Genomic DNA, 20,842 nt, shown 5'->3' with positions numbered 1-20,842 from the left:
GCAGCAAACAGGTGCCTTATTGAAATGAAACTATGAGAACAGAAAGCCATGATTTTGACGTGACTTGACAGTAGTTTAGACCAGACACAGTTAAAGCAGCTGGAAGAGTTTAACTGGTCCTTACTCTTATGTCCCCACATAGCTAATAAGAGAACCCAGAATATGACGAAAAGAATCGGATCAAATCATCTAACACCTAAGCAGAGAAGCACTAATACGTTTTTAAATGGGAGAATTATGTCATGGGATCTAAGCTACTCTGAGCTTGAATCAAGGTACAGAGCGCAAAGCGCAGTCAAGTGCACCATCCACGGTCCACCATACTGACAGAGCTTTCAATGGCCGGATGCATGTGCTGCACCAGGAGTAACTGGAGGTGTAAATGTCACTGTGTTAGGGGTTGCTAGCAATCATGCTGATAGTTTGGTAATGGTGCAGAAAGTCTGGAGGAGCATTTCCTGAGGTTAATATTCCCTGGTTGGACGTGAAGAGGTAGTTAATGTACAGAAGCCAATTTGGTTTATTTTGAATTAATATTCAATACTGTACTGAAAATATAAATCGTTATATTCTGTAGATATTCTGCATTTCATTATTCTTATGTCTATTAGAGTTCAGGTTGTGCGAGGTCAGTTTAACACATACTTTCTGTGAGAGGTTTCTGTGAGAACAGTCCGGTTGTCTGTTCCTCAAGGTTCCACGCTTTGCACCACAACACTCACACCTGTTTATCAGTATATTGACATTAGGGAAGCAGACTGGTTGTTGCACGGTCCAGCCTTGTGAGAAAAGATGAGAACATGATTCTCCTCAAGTTAGAGCCAATAGAAATGTTAGATGTTCATGACAGAAAACCGTGTATTAAAGAGCCGAACTTCCGGCTGTTCGGGGTGTTTTTGGATGGTCAACCTGCGTGTTGACTGGACGACTCCCTGCTATCGCGATTGCAACTGCTTTGCTACTTTACTTGTGATCAAGGAAAATTAATTCAGAGAATCAGAGAAGTTGTTTGACTAAGTTCTTCAGGAAGCTATACCAGGCATCCAATAATTAGTACGCATTAACAGTACTGTCAGACTAATATATAAAAGGTTAAAAAAAATGTGGTCGACGATGGGTGATGCAGTGGCATAGTTTAACCAAAACATTTATAAATAGTCATTTAAAAATGTTGTGGGCCTTTTGACAGGGTCCAAACACACCAGAAGCAGACAACATCTACATCATGTTGTTAATAGCACAGCCTCTCCGTCTTACTTGGTATATGGCGAGCCACATAAATACCAAACCAGCAAGAATTTAAAACACTTCAAACAAGCGTCACTTCAAACAACTTGCAAGCTCAAAGATAGTGCCTATCAAATCAGTTCATTAACGTTCAGAATACATTTATTGAAGTGTTCGTAAAAATGTAATCAACATTTGAAAATCTAGGTTATTAAAATGTTTTCGTGTTGAGATACGAGCAAAGACCAGAAAATCTAAAGCGCACTGTCCACACCCTCACCACTACTGAAGAGCAGTGGCTCATGATGCAAAGCACATTTAGCGGACAGAAATCAGGACTTGTGCTGGAGGGTTCACGTGTCTGCAGTCAAACTGTGTGTCCTTGTGTGTAACAGACTGCTGATGAGGTGTCTCTCCCACACTCCAATCACAGCCTCGGCCCTGAGGCTCCAGAAAGACACCAGTGAGTGAGAGAGAGATGTGTGAAGGGAGGGGAGGGGGCATACTGTCCGTCTCCACATGTCCTCTAAAACCAGCTCAAACACGCACAGACAAGAGACTGGCTGTAAGAGAGTCCTATCTGCACAACACAAAACTCAGCGGTCGCCCACAGACTGCCATTTCGTAGGCTTTGGGGAAGTCACCATACACACATCTGTAGGGTCTGGGGATACCGACTGCCTGCCATGACTAAGCCAGCTGTTATGAAGGGCCTCCAGCACTACAGTGGGGCCCCCCTGATAAGCAGCTTTAGAGGGTCAGGTGAGAGCCTGTTTGGCTGACTCACTAGAGATAATCTGTACCTCTGGAAGGATCCACAAAGCTCTGGGTAAATCTTGAGCAGTGGACAACACTAACTAGACAGAATTCTACCGCTGTCTTTCCTCCAGCTCAGGAGATAGAGCAGAATCATTCTCCAACATCTGTGAGGAGATCATCAAAAGACATCAACAATGTGTGTGCCAATGAGCAGCAAGTAAGACGGATAGTTGGTGTGTAGTACTTGTGTACTGTAAGCACAACAGATAGTTGATGTATCGTACATGTGTAGTGTAAAGCTTAACTCTAACTTGCACCTTAGTTTCCCGTGTTTTCCGTTATTAATAAAGCTTTCTTCTTGCTGTTCGCCTGGTGTGTCTCAAAATCAAAACGGTAACAAAGCAAAAAAAGATCACCAGAATAAACACTCTAGGAAACAGAGTCTGCACTCCACTGAGAGCAACTGATGCCAGTGAACTTGGCCAGGAATGAAGGGAAGTTATTGCGAAATATGTTCCAAGTCACAGTCGGTTTTCACAAACAATTTTGCCAATAAAGAAAACCAGCTACACTTCATGTAAATACATGTAATGTTCATTACATGTATTCATTTCAGGTTACAACTACAAGTGTTTGTAGTTGAAACCATCAACACAACTGGAAATCAACCTTATCACAACAACGTACAATTCAGTTCATCTTCTGAGCTACAATATGTGGACATTGTTCTCTTTTGACAAAAAGCCACAGACAAAACCATTATAATCTTTCCTCAAATCTCAGACAGTAAGAACCTAACAAATACATGCTCCAGAATAACCCGGCCGATTACCTGGCTTTAATCTGGAAAGACATTAATGGCCAAGGCCTCCATCGAACACTCTCCAAGGCCTTATGACTACTTGGGGAGAGCTGGCTTTTACAGCACCCTCAATTGAAAAGCTAAATAACTCCCTCAGGCTCTCCGCACAGAGGTTTCTGATCTTTCAGAGCAGCATAAAAAGGACATTAAGCCCTCAAAAGTTCCCCAGGCTGAGAGTAGCGGGACAGGAACACCTTCCCTTCATCTTCATCCCTGACACAGGAGAGCAACTCAGAAAGAAAGAAGAGGAAAAACAATCTATTGTCACTCAGGCTCATTATTCCTCTACACAGATACACATATATTTAAAGATGAGAGAATTACTAACAACTCTGTCACTTAGACTTGCTAATGCATGGATCCACCTCACTAATTCTCCAGACGTGTTCGATCAATACTTTGCCTTCAGTCCCGCCCATTGCAACAAACCCCTCAAAGCATTCTGAGGTTACAAATGAAGTAATGGTCATAAAGACATCTTTACTTTGACACCAACCACTTTGTAAGATCCCCAGTCATGGTCCACACAATGGATGCTTTACGTTTGCAAACCTACCACTATTATGTTGTGTAATCATTTAAAATATATATTGATATAGAACTATCATTATGAGTATTGTGAATAACCAATCTGTTCTATCAATGAGAAAAAAAAGAAGGAAAAGGATTTAACTGTCAAACATGCAAATATTTGTTCAACATTCTGTGTCATTTGTTACTAAATTGTATTTTGTGGTTTTCAGTGTTTTCTTTTCATTAATCATAATTCCAAACTTCATCTGAAACCAGCTGCCTTCCCTCCATGTTAATAGGACAGAGTCGGAATGATTATTTAAAGTGACAGAATATTTAGGCACCGTGTGGGATTTACTGTATGCACATACCGGTAGTTTTTTTAGCGCAACAGGATAAGTGGCTTCTAAGTCTTGAGATTTATGTACCCTTGTTTTGAAAGGAGGATATGATGGAATCATGCCATAATAAAAGTCCGGACCTTTCTCCAAATGCAGTCAAATTTGAGTAGATTTTAGATTCAGCCATCACAGGCACTGAAGGAGCAGTTATGTTTCTTGAAACCATTGTATTCAACCGCTTATTTATACTGAATGGAAAGAGTGTTTTCACTACTCAAATGCAAGCATGCCATAGGAAAGAGTCTTAAGATGACATTCAATCATAGATTTATTTTTCCATCCATGCACCTTCAGCCTCGTATTTTTCCTTGGTCATGGCAGAGACGGGTAATAAAGTGCAAATGTTGTTCTCGCCGACCATGACGTTAAAAAGAATGATGTCAATACATAAATCAGATCATATCTCTGTAGTTATGGTCTTGAAATAAAATCCTGAGTCCTCTTTGTCTGAGACATGACAGACGACAACAACACGACAACTGAGGCCCCCACCATACCCGGTCAGTAAACACATCACGGCGGATGATCAAATCAAAGCGCATGGTTTTCAAAAACACACTGTATGCATGACCACATACATAAATGAATGAATGCAAGAGGAAACATGAACATCTAACATCATATTTAAACACAGCACTACATTATTGCCATATCCTGTTAGAATATCTAATTAAGCAAAAGAAAACACCCAAAAACCACTGCATGCTAATGAATATGAAGAAGTTGTAGGTGTTAAATGGGTTCCAGCAACACTGCCTACCTTTTCTCAAAAGTGCTCCAAACACTTCACACAGCAAGCATTAAGTGAGGAGACAGGATCACACAGTTAGGAAGTGTTGGGGAAACACACAAATGCATGCATGCATGCACACACACACACACACACACACACACACACACACACACACACACACACACACACACACACACACACACACACACACACACACACACACACACACACACACACACACACATACCTACAGAAGCACATATTTTTTGCAAGTCTAGCTCTTACAGCATAATAATGCAGTCTGGATCGAGGGGTGGAATAAGATCTCCTGAAACCACAATGTGTAATTGATGAACAGAAAGCACATCAGCAAACCCACTAATCAATGAGCTCACAGTTGCTACTGCCAGTAAGCTGAGGTAGGTTTTAAACCTACTGAAATCAAAATGTTGGCTGTATTTGAGAAGTGATTACACACCTTGCTATGGAGTCCCATATGCCTTTGCTTTCACTATTTTCACTTAAAAGATCCTCATTCATCTTCTCTGCCTTTTTCTGCACCTACAATGAGAAAGGAGACACAAAACAGTGGTTTTGTCAGTGATTTCATGATAAAATGTGCAAATCCAACCCGACGTCCTCAATTTGTGACCTTGCTGAAGAGCGTTTTACTGTACGCTCAATAATGTCCGGCGCTTATTATGAGAAATATAATATACTTTGCAAATGTCTCACAAAATAAACTCACTCTGACTTTGATGATTTTACTGTGGAAACTGTTCAGAACAGCAATGACATCCCCGGCACTTGCAGGGGAATCGGTTCCATCGTGCCTGAAAAAAGAAGTATGAAAGTGAGAATGAATGAAAATCAAAAAAAAGGTTCCAATGACATACATCGTACAACTTAAAGATATGCAAGTACCAACAGCTTTTTGACTAACCTATAGAATTTAAAATCCAACCGAAACTACAAAAGTTATCCCCTTTTACAATCAATAATTACTGTCAACATGATTTTCAAATGTACAGGTGATATTTTTTATCAATAAAAGAAGGGTGGGCTATCTTTGGAGGTAATCTTTGGTAACTACTTCCAAAGCCAGGGACAGATGCCATTTAGCAGTCTAAGAGAAGAATAAGGATCAGAATAAATAGCATCTAAAACCAACTGATGCTGATATTTGCAGGCAGGTTTTCAGTGTGACACAGCTGACCACCTTTAGGCCAATCACTGTAGTATGTACATTAGTTCATTAGTAGATAGTTAATAGTGTACTTAGGTGAAACACAATATTTGTGTGAGTTTGGTCCACATGTTTTAGCCATGACAACAGCACAGGACAAATATGCAGTATAGGCTCCTTTCATGAAGGAGACAACAGCAGCTGATGGACAGCCCACTGACAGACAGTGAGAGCACACACTTAAAAGCGGATACAGTGACAGCTGCCACTGATCACAGTGATTACCCGCAATCATCATTAAGAATCACCGTACCATTATTTTATCTAGCACTACTTCCCAGCCAATATGGATATATTGGGAGATTTAATGAGACAATGTACAGTGCCGATTGCATAACACTGGCCTTTCACTGGCATTGTTTTCGGACGGATTCGCCCAGTGGAGAATGTCTTTTGGGAGGCGGGATCTGCAGGGTCTCATGGTGAAACCCCCAGAGACAAACTGCAGGAAGAGATGAGCAATAGGCTATGATGCACAGCGAGCCATTACAACCCCAGTGCTTACTAAAGGCAAAAAACTAACCTTATCACTATGATAAATGCTCCCTCCTCATTGGGCCCAAAGTGCTGCTTGTGTTTTGCCCCCTCTGCTGTCCCTGACGCAACTTAGCCTTTGGGGCTCGTGTTAGAAAGCACCAGAGATCAATCTGTATCCCTGCACGGAGGAGAAGAGAGCTGGCCATCTCATTCATCCCTGTCAGGGCGAGACGCAGTGGCAGCACAGGGTGGAAGAGGAAAACGCAGGCTCTGGGAATGGAGAGCACAGGCACTCCCACTAGACCCTGATCGGCCACCTAACCGGAGTAGAGTGCCGCTAACCACAAGAATAATGACACTGCCAAGGTGAAAAATGACATCACCTCTTAGCTTCACCTGGAGGATTGGGGAATAAATCTTAGTTGTCTGATATGATTCCAGAGGAACCGAGGGCTGTATGTGTCCTAAATCTTATGTGAGGATAGCCAAGAGAGGACAATATCTGGGATTGTAGGGACAACTAATATGATATACTACAACCGACCGCGCAGACTCACATTAATATTTGGGATTTGAGCCTTTATCCCAACTTGATAGAAAGGGATTATTATATCTTTCTTACTTTAAGTAGAAATGATTTAATGAGCTAGGAGTTCCTTTGTAAAATAAGAATTTGATTTGTTTTAGATCAAAGTAGGAAGCACCGAAGTGCAGAATTAAAAGTATACAAGGCAAGGAAAATTGTATTTTGTTTGAAAATGCATCAAAGCAACCAAAGCACAATACTGTTTCTCTTTGTCCGGGGAAATTAGACAACACCAACGCACTCCGTCTTGTGTATGGAGCCTTTGACACCTATGCCGTCCAAACTAAAACGCATTCTGCTGCTGCTGACATTTTGCTGTCTGGGTTGGATGGCATTGCAGGTGACCAGCTGAGTCATCCCTCCACTCAGTCTTCTCTTTAAGAGCACCCCTCTCCTCCTACTTGTTTTTCTCCCCTCCGTAGCGAGCAGAACTCCCTGTACTCATCAAAACCTTGAACTGCTACAGTGTCAGTAGCTCTCTATGTTACCATAGTGATGGGTTTCATAGCTACTGGTATGAAATGAAGAGGTAGCTTAAAACAACCTTCATGCTGAACTACCAATGAAGCTGCCTAATTAGCATCATTACCTCTATTTTTTTCAAAAGATATAATGTCTATAAGGAGTTGGGAAAATGACAACAATGGCATTAAAAATAGTCTGCAGACAACGGGGAATACTCACGTGAGAATCTGATAGATATCCTCTGATCTTCCTTTACGTAATTTTAGGTTCCAGGCACCAGGATTGGCTTTCAGCTGGAAATATCCCTGTTGTGGTTAAAACAGCAGGAGTTTGAGTATTTACTGTAAGCATTAAATTCACACAACCCTGGCACCAGATGGTTTCTGTTCCAAACTTACTACAGATGTTGACCACTATGATACCCATGTCATATATCATATATCAACACAGTACAACAAAACTGTCACTTAGTAACTAGTAGTATTAATAAGGCGACGAACCAGGTTAGCCATGACGATAGTGTCATACATGAGCGGGTCCCGACTCATGCCCAGGGTAAACTGCAGGCCACGCGGAGGCTGGCCTGTTGACAGGTCAAAGCAGTGGCCCTCCAGCAAAAGGTGCTCCAGCTCATACTCTGCTGTCACAACCCCGTTCACCTGGAGCGAAACCACAGATTAGAGGACACAGAACAGAGGAAGTGAGTGATTGGTAGAATGCACCATAGCCCTAATTAAAAGGTGAGAATGATGAGATTGATAGTAGCAGTAGCTAAGAAGCGAGATACCTCCTGTAGGTGGATGTTATCCAAGTCGTGGGGGCTGCGGACAGCCTGCACCATCCAGCTCTCTGGCGTAATCATAATAAGGGTGAGAAGTGGAGATTCTGGGAGCTCCATGAAGCGGGCAACTGGTCCTGCAGACACTGTGTTGTTGGCCAAGAAATTCACATCAGACTCCAAGACAAAGCGGTAAAAGCTGGGAAGACAGACAAAGAGGAATTATCACAATGTATGTGCCTGCACTACAAACAACTACAAATTAATACAATAGAGAAGATAATTTTAAGTCCTGAGAAGGTGGATATCCTGCAGGACTTTTTGCCACTGGAGTCAACATTTCCATCCAACAAACGCAGTCCTCTTCAGCGTGCACTAAAATGATGACATGTTGTGCAATAGTCTCCTTTCTAGGACAGGAGAGATGGGCTCTGTTGTGACAGCTGGGTGTATACAATTTCCTCAAAGTAAAGAATATAATACTATTACTGCCGGTGTTCCTGCTCAGCCAATAATATAAATATGTGTGCTAGTCTGTGCACCAGAAATGTCCGCTTTCTTTGTTTTTACTTAGTTGTCACAGACCTAATTACTTTTCTTAAGTGCACCTCTGGACACCGAGGAGTCATAATATGGCGTCCAAATAAAGTTACCGGTAAAGAATCAAAAAGTCAAGTATTTAAAGCATTATAAAGAAACAAAGGGTGAATATCCTGTAAATCATTGAATTGGCTGGCAAAATATATACTCAAATTAAGATTTTTAAGACCACCTGTTTCTAAAGCATCTAGAAGCAAATTTGCCTTATTTGTATAATCCCTAGACATGAAAATAGGTTTTATCAGTTAACTATTGCTGGCAGTCACATGATCATACGTGTCGGGTTATGGTTACCAAAGTTAGAACATTTAACAGAGCCTATAAGGTAAGCTAAGCACAGTATGTTGACAATGTTGTAACCTATTATACAATTGGGCTTCTTTTTGAAACTAGAGGAGTGACAATTAGAAAGAATGCAGGTTTATGGCACTTCTGCATTGACTTCACTTTCAGAACTGGAGGTTCAAAGTGAGAGTAAACTGGAGGCTGCTTCAAAGTGAGAGTAAACTTTCCCTGAAATGTTCTGTCATACAAACACTACAATTGACTCAACCCATTATGGAACAAAAAGAAAACATCCCAAATTGCATAATGGCTAACATTCACTCAGTGGTAAGAATGTTAATGGGTAATTTAAACCTTTTATTTGTTGTTTTTAATAATCTATTTTTTTTTTTACTTCATGTCTTGAATTGCAACAATGCAAGCTGTAAGCAATTTGCCTAGAGAGGTAAGGGGAGGCCCAAAGCAATAAGGTGGTGTTATTAAGCAGATTGCATCTGCGCAGCGTAATCTTACGGGAAGGAGCAAAGCAGAGATGCTAAGTCTGCAGCGGTCAGAGGATACACAAACAAGCAAAACAGGAAAATTTAATTACTGTTGGAGCGGGAGCTTACCTCTTGAGGGGCATCTCGGACAACTTGGCCCTGCAATTCATAAACACCTGCAGTCTCACATTGACCACTTGACTGAGCACCTGCAGGAGCCACAGAGGAAGAGACCCAGTTATAGGAAACAGGAGCAAAGCAGAGCCCAGCAGAGGGCTACAGGACACACGTCAGCCTTTTACTGAACAAAAGGACTGAAGGCAGCCTTTAGTTCCACTGCCTGTGCCTCTTAACTTACGGATTTTAAGAGGTTCTCGGGTGACAAAGCACATTCATTTGTAAAGCACTTTGTGATGCATTTAGAGTTTTTTTAAAAGGTATTATAAAAGTAAGAATTGATTGATTGATATATCCTTACAAAACATCATGCATGATGTAACAGTGGCCAGAAAATAATAAGCCAGTGGTGATGACCACATTGCCTTCCTTAACAATCCTGCTGGGATGCTAATATGCTGTCATCGTAATTTATACCGCATACTACAGTAGACTACTTGAAAGTGTACACTGAAAACAACAGCTACTGAAGGTGGCTGTCTGACTGGCTGTCTGTAAAGGCAGTGCACAGTGAGTCATTTTCCAAGTCAAACTCTTCACCACAGCAAACCTCCTGCAAGATGCAGCAGACAGCAAATGGAATTCAGTAAAAGTTAGCCTTCCTTGGAAACCGTTTCTAAATAACCTGAAATAAATAAGCATACTTGTTTAAGCTCACAAGGAATTGCAATTTTTCTATTTTTCCTGATCAATTTTACTCACTCAATAAATGCTTTTAAGATATTGGAAGCTACACTATCTCTCATCATCAACTACTTGCATTAAAATAATATAACCATGAAAATGTGAGGACAGAAAAAAGGAAAGTTATATTTGAACATTTGCACATTGGCAAGCTTTGTGTTTCTGTACTCTTCCTTTTGGTGGACGGGATTTTAAAATGTCCCTATTGTATAAGTTGTGGATGGAGAAGAGAGGAACAGAATACAGCTTACAATCAGTAGAGGAGACATCTTCTGTGCCTCCCTAGTGAGAGGGTCAACGATAGCCACAACATCATAGAAAACCTCGTTTTCACGTGGGGAGAGACGCAGCACACTGGGGAGGAGAACAGTACACCAAAGCAGATTCAGCAACACAAGGTTATGCAACCCTTGTTCAGCAGAACCGCAAATCAAAAGATTTGCCTTTCTGCACCGCTTGACATGATGGTGTAGCAATTTTCAGATCTATCATAACAAAAGGAAAGTAAACAGTTCCCTTTGAAACTGCATAGCCGATGGGACAGTCGACAGAGCAGAGCGTTACCCACCTGTGGCTGTCTTTGATAAAGTGGACATCCCTCCTGACCTCTCCTTTGGGGGCCGCAGTTAGGAGGGCATCAACTTTCATGACTAAGTCACTGGCTCTAAGGGAAAAGAGGTGTGGCATGGTCAGTTCATAATTTATTAATGCTGCGTATTTGGAGAGAAGTCAAACAAAGGAGCAAACATAAAAGTGATGTCAAGCTGTTAACAAGGCAGCCTCATAAATCAATTAAGGCTACTGTAACTAGAATCTGATATTTTGCACATTACAGAACACTTGATGTGGCTAATGATTGAAAGATATTTTAAGGGGAAAACATGAGTGTTTTGTTGATGATAGAACCATTTAAACAAGACTAAATTGTCACAAAGAGGAACGTGTAAACAGGTATTACATATCATAGCAACTACTGTCATTATCATTTATTCAGGGATAGCTAATAAGGTTGATCACAGACAGTTAAAGAAATAGTTTCTCTCGCATAACAAGACAGAAAAATATAAACATACTGCTTTGCTTTCATCCCCATCAGTTTAACGTTGGCTTTGACTTTCTCTGCAGAACCACTCAGTGTAATCTTCTCCAGCAGCTGGAAATCCTCCACAGTGAATTCTTCCTGCTCTTCAAATGGACCGAGGATCTAAAATAAAGGCGACAATGCAGTCGGAACAAGACTTTTCCAAATTCTAATCTCAGCATGTATTACATTGTTTACTGCTTGCCAAGGGAGTGTGAAATGTTATGCGATTGTAACACAGAGTTTTATTCACTTTAAGTCATGGTATTCCGTGACGGGGCCTTTGTTTTCCTCCTATTCTATTTCTTGCCACTGCAGCAGAGGAATGTAAAATGATATTAATTGTTACTGCCATCTCAGAGGCTGGCCTCTTCATCCGTGGCTGTCAGCATCACTGCTGCTGAGACATCAGTCATCAGCTCTGTACACACACACAGACACACATGCGCAGTGCATCCTGTGCCACCTGTGACCTTTAAGAAACATTCATGCTGATTTGACAGTACAATGGAAGCTCTCTGAAAATACAAGAGGGCAAATCCTCCATACTGCAGCGGCTTAGAGGAGCCGACTCCACTGTACCAAACATTTAACCAAGGCTTTATCTTTCTGACAACATATTGTGGTCAGTTCAACTTTTTATGCAGATATCTGTAGATCGATATTCTGAAATCACATTGAAGCCCACTTACCCTGCCGTTGCTGATCACTGCCTGCTGTCCAGGACTTAATTTCAGGACATCTCCACAAAACAGCTGCTGACTACGAATAAAATCCACTTCCAGGGTGTTGAACTTTTTCTCAAAGGCATCTCTGTCCATGCCCTAGAACATAATAACACAAGTTTGTTTAGGATGTTGGATGAATTGATTGCCGTGTTGGCTCACATTTGAATTTGCGATGTACAGCAAGATCCAATAGACTAGCTCAAGGACCTTTCTCCCTTTATAGCCTGTCCAAAACAAAATCTGAGTGATGCATTGGTGTAAGGAATGATGTATGAAAGGCAAACAAATTATCCATAACATCATTGATGCCTTGCATCAGCGCAATCACTGCAGTTTTCAAACATGAAATATTTCAGCCAGAGGACCGAGCTGTCAGAAATGCACGTGTGAAAAGGAGATTAATCAATTTGTAATTAATACACCAAACTCTTAATTAAGCCTCGACCATTTTTGTCTATAACAAATTAGGTGTGGGAGTGTGGAGAGTTTGTGGAGTCAGGTTATTAGTTTCTCCAACATCTCTCCTCAGGAGAACAGGTGAAATAGCAATAATGTCAGCACAATCCAGTCAGCAAGTCTGTCTGGCAGCCAATAATAAACTCATATCCCTTGACTCTGGGTCTCAACTCACACAGCCCCCTCCTACCCATCTTCACATTGCTATTTCCAGCCCATTCTCTCACCATTGTTTAAGGTTGGTATAATGGAAGGGCAGTTTGTTATGGTTCGCTAGTCCCAAATGTAACCTGTGCTGTATTTGTATGACTTATTCCTGATGGAAGAAATGGGAGCCTCCTGTCAGCTAATTTGTTGATTAGTCCCTGAGAATAGTTTTTCTTGTGTGTAATGCTGAGTGGGTGGATGCTGCACACTCCATGATGGAGAACACTAGTGGCTGTGGACTGCTTACAGAAGCAGAGTGATGGTCAGACTTGGCTGAACACATGTAGCTTACACAACCATGAACGGTGAGCAAGGAGCTCGACTATTTATCAGGTCCAGGAGACCAGGTATCAACCAGCTCCTTTAAGTTAAAGATTCAGCGCGTGTAGCCCGCCTTGCGCTGGCCTCTGTGACAGATCAAGTGGAACTGACAGTGAGTAGGCTGCTTGCCTTGGCTTCCGCAGGCTGTGGAGCATCATGCGCGCTCTAAATGTATTCTGCTTGTTGATGTTCAGGAGGGGAACGAGAAGATGGGCTCATCAATCACCGTTTTCCCTGACTCTACACTTGAATGAAGAAAGCAGTGACAGACATATCTTCGTGAGTGGTTATATCCAACCTTTTTTTGTGTGTTTCCAATATGTTCATTAGATCTGCCGAAAAAGTTATCAGTTATGTCAGTGTTGAATAACATTCCTCGCATTTTGCAGAGAGAAATTTCACTTCGACACTTTTCCCTGACACAATCAAAAAGGAACCAACCTAAAAACTCAATTAATTCAAATAATCAAACCCCCAAAAAATGTATATCTTACTTTCAACACATTGACACTCATTCTGAAGCCCTGCATATCTTTTAGGGTTGGATGATACAACGCCATATACCATGAGACAAAATTAATTTGTACTAGCTGTAAGCTTTTGACATCCTGTTTATATTTAGGTAGCTATCCCTTTAATATCTCTGGTTGTATTAGTCCATGGCAGGCAGTGTTGCAAATCAGTGAGCAGGACTGTTTTATGGCAGTATTGGATTTATAGGATTTAGCAGCAGTGTGATGAAGTACCTCAGGGACTGTACTACACAGGTTCAGCCAAAAACTGATATTTCCATCAGTTTATTTTATGTTTAAATAATGTATCAATTGATTACAGAAAATGAACTATTGCACAATATATATATTAATTAATATTGTACAATAAAATGACACATACCATGACAGAAGATCTTATCCACATTGCCGCCCACCCCTAATCTGTCATGGAATCTCACTTGTTAATTTGAGTTTTTGTGTCACACAAACTATGCTTTTGAGTTGTTCTTATGTTTCCTTCTTTACTTTGTTGGCCATGGGTCTTCTGCGACATTCCTTACAGAGTGTCAGAAGAAAAAAGATATGGGATTTACTCAAAGGCATTCAATTGTCGAATCAGCTTTAAGTTTGTGTGTTTAGACATTTCAGCAAATTGTGGTGGCAGGTAGGAGGTATCTCATATCATACTTGTAATAATGATCATGTAAGCCGTTCCTTTCTTTCTGTCAGGAGGAGGATCACACATGCTATTAAAAAAACTATATAATCTTGGTAACGCTATCTCTTATTAGTTTGCATAGGTTAAAATAACATAACAACGCAAAATGCTCCTGGTTCAGAGCATGAATAACTAAGGTGAAGTAAGTCTTATTGCAATTTAATTGTTATTTATGTTATAGAAAGTGTATGTGTGACATGTGATGGCTATGCTTCAATGATTTTTAGGGTTTGACTTTGGTTTCTTACCAAATATTTATTATTGATATAAAAGTATATCAATATGATACCATTGTGGTACTATAGTAGAGATAACTATTGGTGCTTTGAGGATATATTTAATCACAAGGTTATTGTAAGAAATTAACTATAACTAATAACATCATTGATATGATGGCCAATCGGAAACTGTTCATTTCACTCACATTACACATTTTGAGTTTTGGTATCAATACAATACTTTTATTGCCTACTTTGTCTTTATCTGACCAGTATTAGGGTTGAATGCCCCACCTGTAACCGTTTATGCAGCCTTGAATACAGGCAAACATGTATATCATAATACAATAATGACTAGAACTTATCTATTTTCAGATCACAATATAATCAGAAAATCAATATATTTGCTGTACCGTAAACACAGGACACATACCCCTCACTACCTTGAGGGAATGTCAAAAAATATAGAAGATAAATAGCTTCCATTTGCTTGAAACACAAAATAATGTAAATCAAATGTATGCAATCTGATTGTCTCTGATCTGACCAAAAAAAACTGCATTCTTAAATAGCTCCTTTACCTGCATCAGTAAGTCCTTCATCTTGGTCCCCTTTTGGAGGAGCTGGCTACTCTCCTCTCTCAGGAGTTTTTGCACAAACTCTGCTGCAGCCTTATTCTTCTGGGTGAGGAGAGAGGCCCAGATAGCCCTGTACAGCACAGTGTTATCTTCGCTTGGCTTTCCGCTGGGGTTATCGATCACCCCCACACGCACTCCAGGGCTGGCCTTCTGCTCACACACACACACACACACACACACACACACACACACACGATATAATTCACACTGATATCACACGGTCCCATATTTCCACAGACCGCAGGTGTCACTCACAGAGAGCAGAGTGTTGATTGCTTAAAAGTAACAGTAAAGGTTTTACTTTTTCTGCTTATTCTACCAGCAATTCGTCATTTTTTTAAATGACAAAAAAATGCCTGCCTGCTGTATCACACTCAATTCATCTGTGTATTAACGGTGAATATTTCATTTTAGAGGCATCTGTGTTGATGCTTTTTGGGAGGGAATACATGCACAGATTTCCTTTTCAGATTAAATTCGCTTATTTTTAGGTCATACGGGCCCAGATCAGAAAAACAGTATCTCAGTGTACTTCATCTCTTCAGCGCTGATGTGATATATAGATTTACAGTTTTCTAGCTGCAGTAACACCAGCTGCAAGATTTGTGTCAAAGACAGCAAATATGAAAAATGTTATTGATCGAGTCAACATTCATTCACCCAAAGAAAGTAGGACAGAGAGTAGATGATACTCACCACACATTTCAGAGCACTGAGTAACAGTTTTCTTCCTGAGACCTTCTCAAAATCTCCGGCTATCCACATGGTCACAGCACTCATCCCATCCTCATCTAAGGAATAAGAGCAATGCCTCTGTTGTACTCTACATATCACATGCCATTTCAATTTGAGTGTTAAAATACATTATGACCAGTCCACCCTGCAGTTTCCTGAAGTTCCTACAATAAACTCTTTAAGTACCAATGGAGGGCAAATTAATTTTTTTAGCAGTTTTTATCTCAATGTCAACCTACATTATTTGCATGGCACTTAGTACGAGCTGATAATCCTTTAAAAGGAAGACGAGAATCAGATGAAAGTGAGAAGGAAATGTAGGTATAGTTGTTACAGCGAATGTGAGGTTTGTGCGTAAGATGTGAGAGAAACTGAGACATCTGGCACAGAGCTCAGTATATTAGTTGAGAATTGTACCACCTGTCATCGTTATACATCCCCCCAGAGACAGACAGTCAGTCAGTCAGTCAGTCCGCAGAGGGAGGATGGCAATCAGCCTCCTCAGTCTCAGTGAGACAGCTACACTCCAGGCCTGAGCAGCCAAATGCAGCTCTGACGACCATTTAGACTGTTGGCCGAAAGCCAGTTAGCAGATCCAGCAATTATCTTGCTGGAGGCGCAGCCTGTCTGCTTTAACAAAGGTCAATTTCACAGTTTCATAGATCAGTAAAGCAGTGTAGGATTGATTTTGTTCAGATACTGCTCATCTGACATATTTTCCACAAGTAAATGCAGAATGTTCCAGTTTACATGAGAAAATGCAGATGCTGGAATAAGTGATTTAGATTGTTGCAAGTAATTTTGTTCCTGAAAATGAAACGGTGGGTTTTCATCTGAAATTTTGTTGTTTAGGAAACCAAGGCATATGCATATATATATATATATATATATATATATATATATATATATAAAAGTGATTTCTTACCAGCATTTGTAAAGTATTTCATTCTCTTCGCCATCACAGCTGTTTTGTCTCTGGAGTCATAGTATGAAAACATAGTTGTGTCATCCCAATCATCTACAACTGCAAAGCAAGAAAGAAAAAGTTGAAATAAAAGAGAGGAATATAGACAGTGAATCAATACTGGATAGTTTAAGATGAGCAGAACAGGTCACCTGGTTTGGAAGTGAAGTCGAGGTACTTCCGGTCAGTGCTTAGAATAAGAGGGTTCATCCTGGGAACCACATTTGCCTGCTCCATGAGATAGTCCACCACATTTGAGTCCTCAGTCAACTGACCCTGTAGGCAAAGGATAAAACAGATGAGGGGGAGTCACTGAGAACATCAATCCAAATGGAAAAGCTGTTTTTTGTGTATGCCCATATTCTTAACAGCTAAGCGTCTGCAAATGCAAGAATGTTCGGAACAGGGAGAAACAACTGTAAGACTTAAAACTGCAATGTTGTGCTATCTAGCAAATCCAGTTATAATGATTTATGATTATGATAAAGGTTCTACTCCGGTAAATAAAAAAAGGGGTCAATTTGGCAGGTTGACTATGAAGCGTGAGTGTCTTTCCATACAGACATATTGTACCATAAAGACAGCTCTCTGGAAGGTTGTGGTGGTGTCCATTATGCGCTGCAGGATGAGGGTTTCCAGCTCTTCTGGGTCCATCTCATCAGGGCTCAGAGGGACTCCATTAAATAAAGCCAGCGGTAAGGAACCCAGGCCACTCTTTTTGTAGAAAAGGGCACCGTCCTGGAACACACAAAACACGGATTGGATTAGTAATTATTTTAACTTTGAATAAACAGAAAGAAAAAAGAGACAGTTACTTTATTTTCTTACCTTTCTTTTGTCATCATACTCAGATTCTACGCCAAGAATCCTTTCAGCACTGGCTTTAGGGAACTTTCTCTTCAGGTAAGCAGAGATTGTATCAACAGACAACGTCTCCGCTCCTTCCACTGTATTGTACAACTGCAAGAGAGTGGCAAGTCAGATCAGATTTGATCACTGTCTTCAGATCTCTGCGACTGTCAATAATTACCAACTCTATTTGAAAAAGCTGAAACCAGAGGCAAAATCCCACTGACTCATCTCGTTCAATAATGTCTCAAACAATGGAAACACAAGACATAATAAAACGTACTTCTGAGGCACGAATAGATATGAGCTGGCGAGGCGTGCGTTGTAGTTATTCTTAAAGAATTCCTTTCTAAAACAACAGAGATTTATGAATGTATTATACTTACTGAGACCGTGGACATCAGAGCCTGGGATAAATCATACTCGTCTGCAATGTAATTCAGTAGTCTGAAAAATCCAACCCCTGCATCTGAGAAGCCATCAATCTCCTCTTTGGTGTTGACAACAAACACAAAGCCAATTCTATAAGAAAGGGGCAAAAACAAGTGTTCAATTTGCAGCTGAAATGACAATCACTACCTGGGTAAGATTCTAAATGCCAAGACTGGACCATATAAACAGATGCGGAGGTTACTTCAGAGATAACAGCACCAACCTCAAGGGGATCTTGTGCTTGTAGAAAAGCTCTGCTAGTTTCACCAGCTCAACACTTTCTTCCCGTACTGGATCTAGGAACAGCACCTAACAACAAAAAAAGCATCATCATCAAATCTGAATCATAATACAATTAGAAACACTCATTATCCGACTTGGGACATGGATGGATCGGCTTTTAGCAGATCCAACAATACACCCAGTCCCAGTTTGGATAATTAGAGGAAATGAAAATGTACTCAGTATTCTCTTCTGTGATTGTGTATCTGGCTGTAGACCTGAAATGATTACAAACACCCACAATTTTACAAAATAAAATGTATTCTAGACTAGCAGAGAAGAGTCAGAAGCATCCAAACAGCTTCACATTTCCACTACAATGGAGACCTTTCTCAATTCCATTCCCTTTATCATCACTACCCTGCAGCATTTCTGGCCTTCAGGAGACTCACCAGGTTGAAGAGATTGTGTCGAATCTGCCGAATGACTCCAGGAAAAGTGGCTCTGAGGAGCTCCTGTACACCCGTTGGCCAGCTGCGATACACTGGGTCATTCTCTATGTCATTTATCCACTGGAAAGTGCATGACAAAAAGAGGGCTTGTGTGAAAATAAATTATATTCATAAGAGCAACCCTAAAAAAAGGTGGAGATTAAGTACCTCAGACATTTATAATGAGTAGAATGGTGTTTTCTATATTTCTTATGACATGGTACCAATCAAAGTGACTTTGCTTTATCTGAGGGTTTTGTTCATAACCAAGTTGGGTTTTGAGCGTGCATGACAAAACTAAAAACACTGATTCACAATACATGGCATACTCTGATTTTCCCTCTGATAAACAGTCATTGATAACCGTTTGGAAAAGGGCAGGAACTTTAAAAAGAATACTTGGCAGATGGTTGAATAAACCATCTGTCAGTAGAAGAGGGAAAACGTATTTTCCTCCAAGAAAAGCCTTCAGTGTTCTTTGCTATTCTTTCAATGAAGAAATATTCTCTGACTGATGCATTGCAGCATCTACGCCAACCTCGTCGGGAGTCGCCATTGTGGTTTTGAACAAACAGTTGTTTCCTCCTGTCGTCTCCCACACACCTTAACTACGCCCGGAGCTGCAGGTAGCCCTTCCCAGGACGCTGATTGGTCTGTGCTCTGGCTTACCGGGATAGAAATGCAACACTTGAATATTTTTGTGTGACACAAGGTCACACAAGAATTGTGGGATCACGTGTCACACGAAAATATTCAAGTACTGCATTTCAATCTGCCGTGAAAGGTAATACTGATCGCAAACATTACTGTTTTGCACTCTGCATCTGTAACCTCCACCAGCCAGCAAACTCCAAATTCTAAACTTTCATTCACAAATGTTGGGTATCCAATGAGAGCAGCAAACAGCAACTACACCCTGTACTTGGTAGGAATGAGAGTGATTTTAAGTTGTTTTTTGTTAAGAGCAACAAGACATTAAACAGTGTTACATTGGTTAACTTTTTAGAGAGAATAATCTCTTTCCTGTTAACTGCTTTATAACTGAACTATTTATTCACGTGTGAATATATATATATATATATATATATATATATATATATATATATATATATATATATATATATACACACATGTTTTTTAAGTGAATCTACCTGCTCAATAAACAGGTAATCCCGTGCATGTAAATAAAGATGTTGCAAGGAATATAAGTGAATAGTTGTGTGGACATATGCTGGATCTGATGTGAACATTTAACATGTACGATTGTTACGATTGTTATAAAGCTCTACCACCCACCATCAGTGAGCTTTTGGAAATTGCTTTTTATGATAAATGACCATAATCATAGTTGCAAAATAATCCATCATTGCTGGCCAATCTGGCACTAAGAGTGATCTTTCACGCTTTCAGTAACTTACTGTTCAAGCTCCTCACATGTTCTCAGTAAGTAGAAAGGGAAATTACAGACCTCTTGGTTGAATGTGGAAAGGCTTAAATTCTTCATTTCTTAGCATTTTTATAGTACCTAAAATATTATAATGACCAGAGAGGCCACCATTATTTTATATTTGAGAGCTTTTCTTGGCTGAGTCCCAATTAATACCTGGCTCGAGACTGTTGCAATAGCCTGATGACTGATACACTTAGTTCACATCCTGGGACACAAAGAAAAACAAACACCTGCATCTGGGCCAGAAGAATAATGCTTTTGGACAAGACTCACCATTATAGCTGGATGTCTGATATCTAAGGCATATTTGTCATCCACAGCATTCACAGGTAACCTCAGCAGCTTGCCTTGATGTTCTCCTTGTATGCCTAAATTATGAAGCCCTTCTAAGACCCTGGCTTCTCCTCTGAGGATGTCTAAAATGCTGTAAATATAAAATCAAAAGGTCAGTGTTTTATACATATTAGCTGTGTGGCAGTCACTTTGCGGAGCAATACACTCTGATGTTGTTGCAACAGGATTACTGAGCCAAAGCATAGCTCTGAGGCGTCCTGGGGAGAGCA

At 40.5% G+C, this 20,842-nt stretch overlaps 1 protein-coding gene across 1 annotated transcript in view; it reads right to left on the bottom strand.

Moving 5' to 3' along the window:
* uggt2 (UDP-glucose glycoprotein glucosyltransferase 2) overlaps positions 1-20,842 on the bottom strand; it is a gene marked incomplete at both ends in the record, with an annotated part of 30,811 nt that overhangs the window by 4,312 nt on the left and 5,657 nt on the right. The window contains 22 exons of the mRNA XM_079230900.1: positions 4,523-4,546; positions 4,743-4,823; positions 4,974-5,056; positions 5,244-5,328; positions 7,489-7,574; positions 7,770-7,928; positions 8,057-8,246; positions 9,544-9,623; positions 10,527-10,629; positions 10,844-10,939; positions 11,349-11,479; positions 12,049-12,180; positions 15,080-15,286; positions 15,833-15,927; positions 16,797-16,895; positions 16,988-17,111; positions 17,409-17,573; positions 17,664-17,795; positions 18,071-18,206; positions 18,340-18,425; positions 18,791-18,910; positions 20,553-20,703. Of these exons, the coding sequence (XP_079087026.1) occupies positions 4,523-4,546; positions 4,743-4,823; positions 4,974-5,056; positions 5,244-5,328; positions 7,489-7,574; positions 7,770-7,928; positions 8,057-8,246; positions 9,544-9,623; positions 10,527-10,629; positions 10,844-10,939; positions 11,349-11,479; positions 12,049-12,180; positions 15,080-15,286; positions 15,833-15,927; positions 16,797-16,895; positions 16,988-17,111; positions 17,409-17,573; positions 17,664-17,795; positions 18,071-18,206; positions 18,340-18,425; positions 18,791-18,910; positions 20,553-20,703 (2,565 nt within the window). The remainder of the gene's footprint in view (positions 1-4,522; positions 4,547-4,742; positions 4,824-4,973; positions 5,057-5,243; positions 5,329-7,488; positions 7,575-7,769; positions 7,929-8,056; positions 8,247-9,543; positions 9,624-10,526; positions 10,630-10,843; positions 10,940-11,348; positions 11,480-12,048; positions 12,181-15,079; positions 15,287-15,832; positions 15,928-16,796; positions 16,896-16,987; positions 17,112-17,408; positions 17,574-17,663; positions 17,796-18,070; positions 18,207-18,339; positions 18,426-18,790; positions 18,911-20,552; positions 20,704-20,842) is intronic.

Source organism: Taurulus bubalis, assembly GCF_910589615.1.
Source record: "Taurulus bubalis genome assembly, chromosome: 15".
Classification (NCBI taxonomy): domain Eukaryota; kingdom Metazoa; phylum Chordata; class Actinopteri; order Perciformes; family Cottidae; genus Taurulus; species Taurulus bubalis.
The sequence above is the reverse complement of the archived record's forward strand: the minus strand, read 5'-3'. Positions and strand labels throughout refer to the sequence as shown.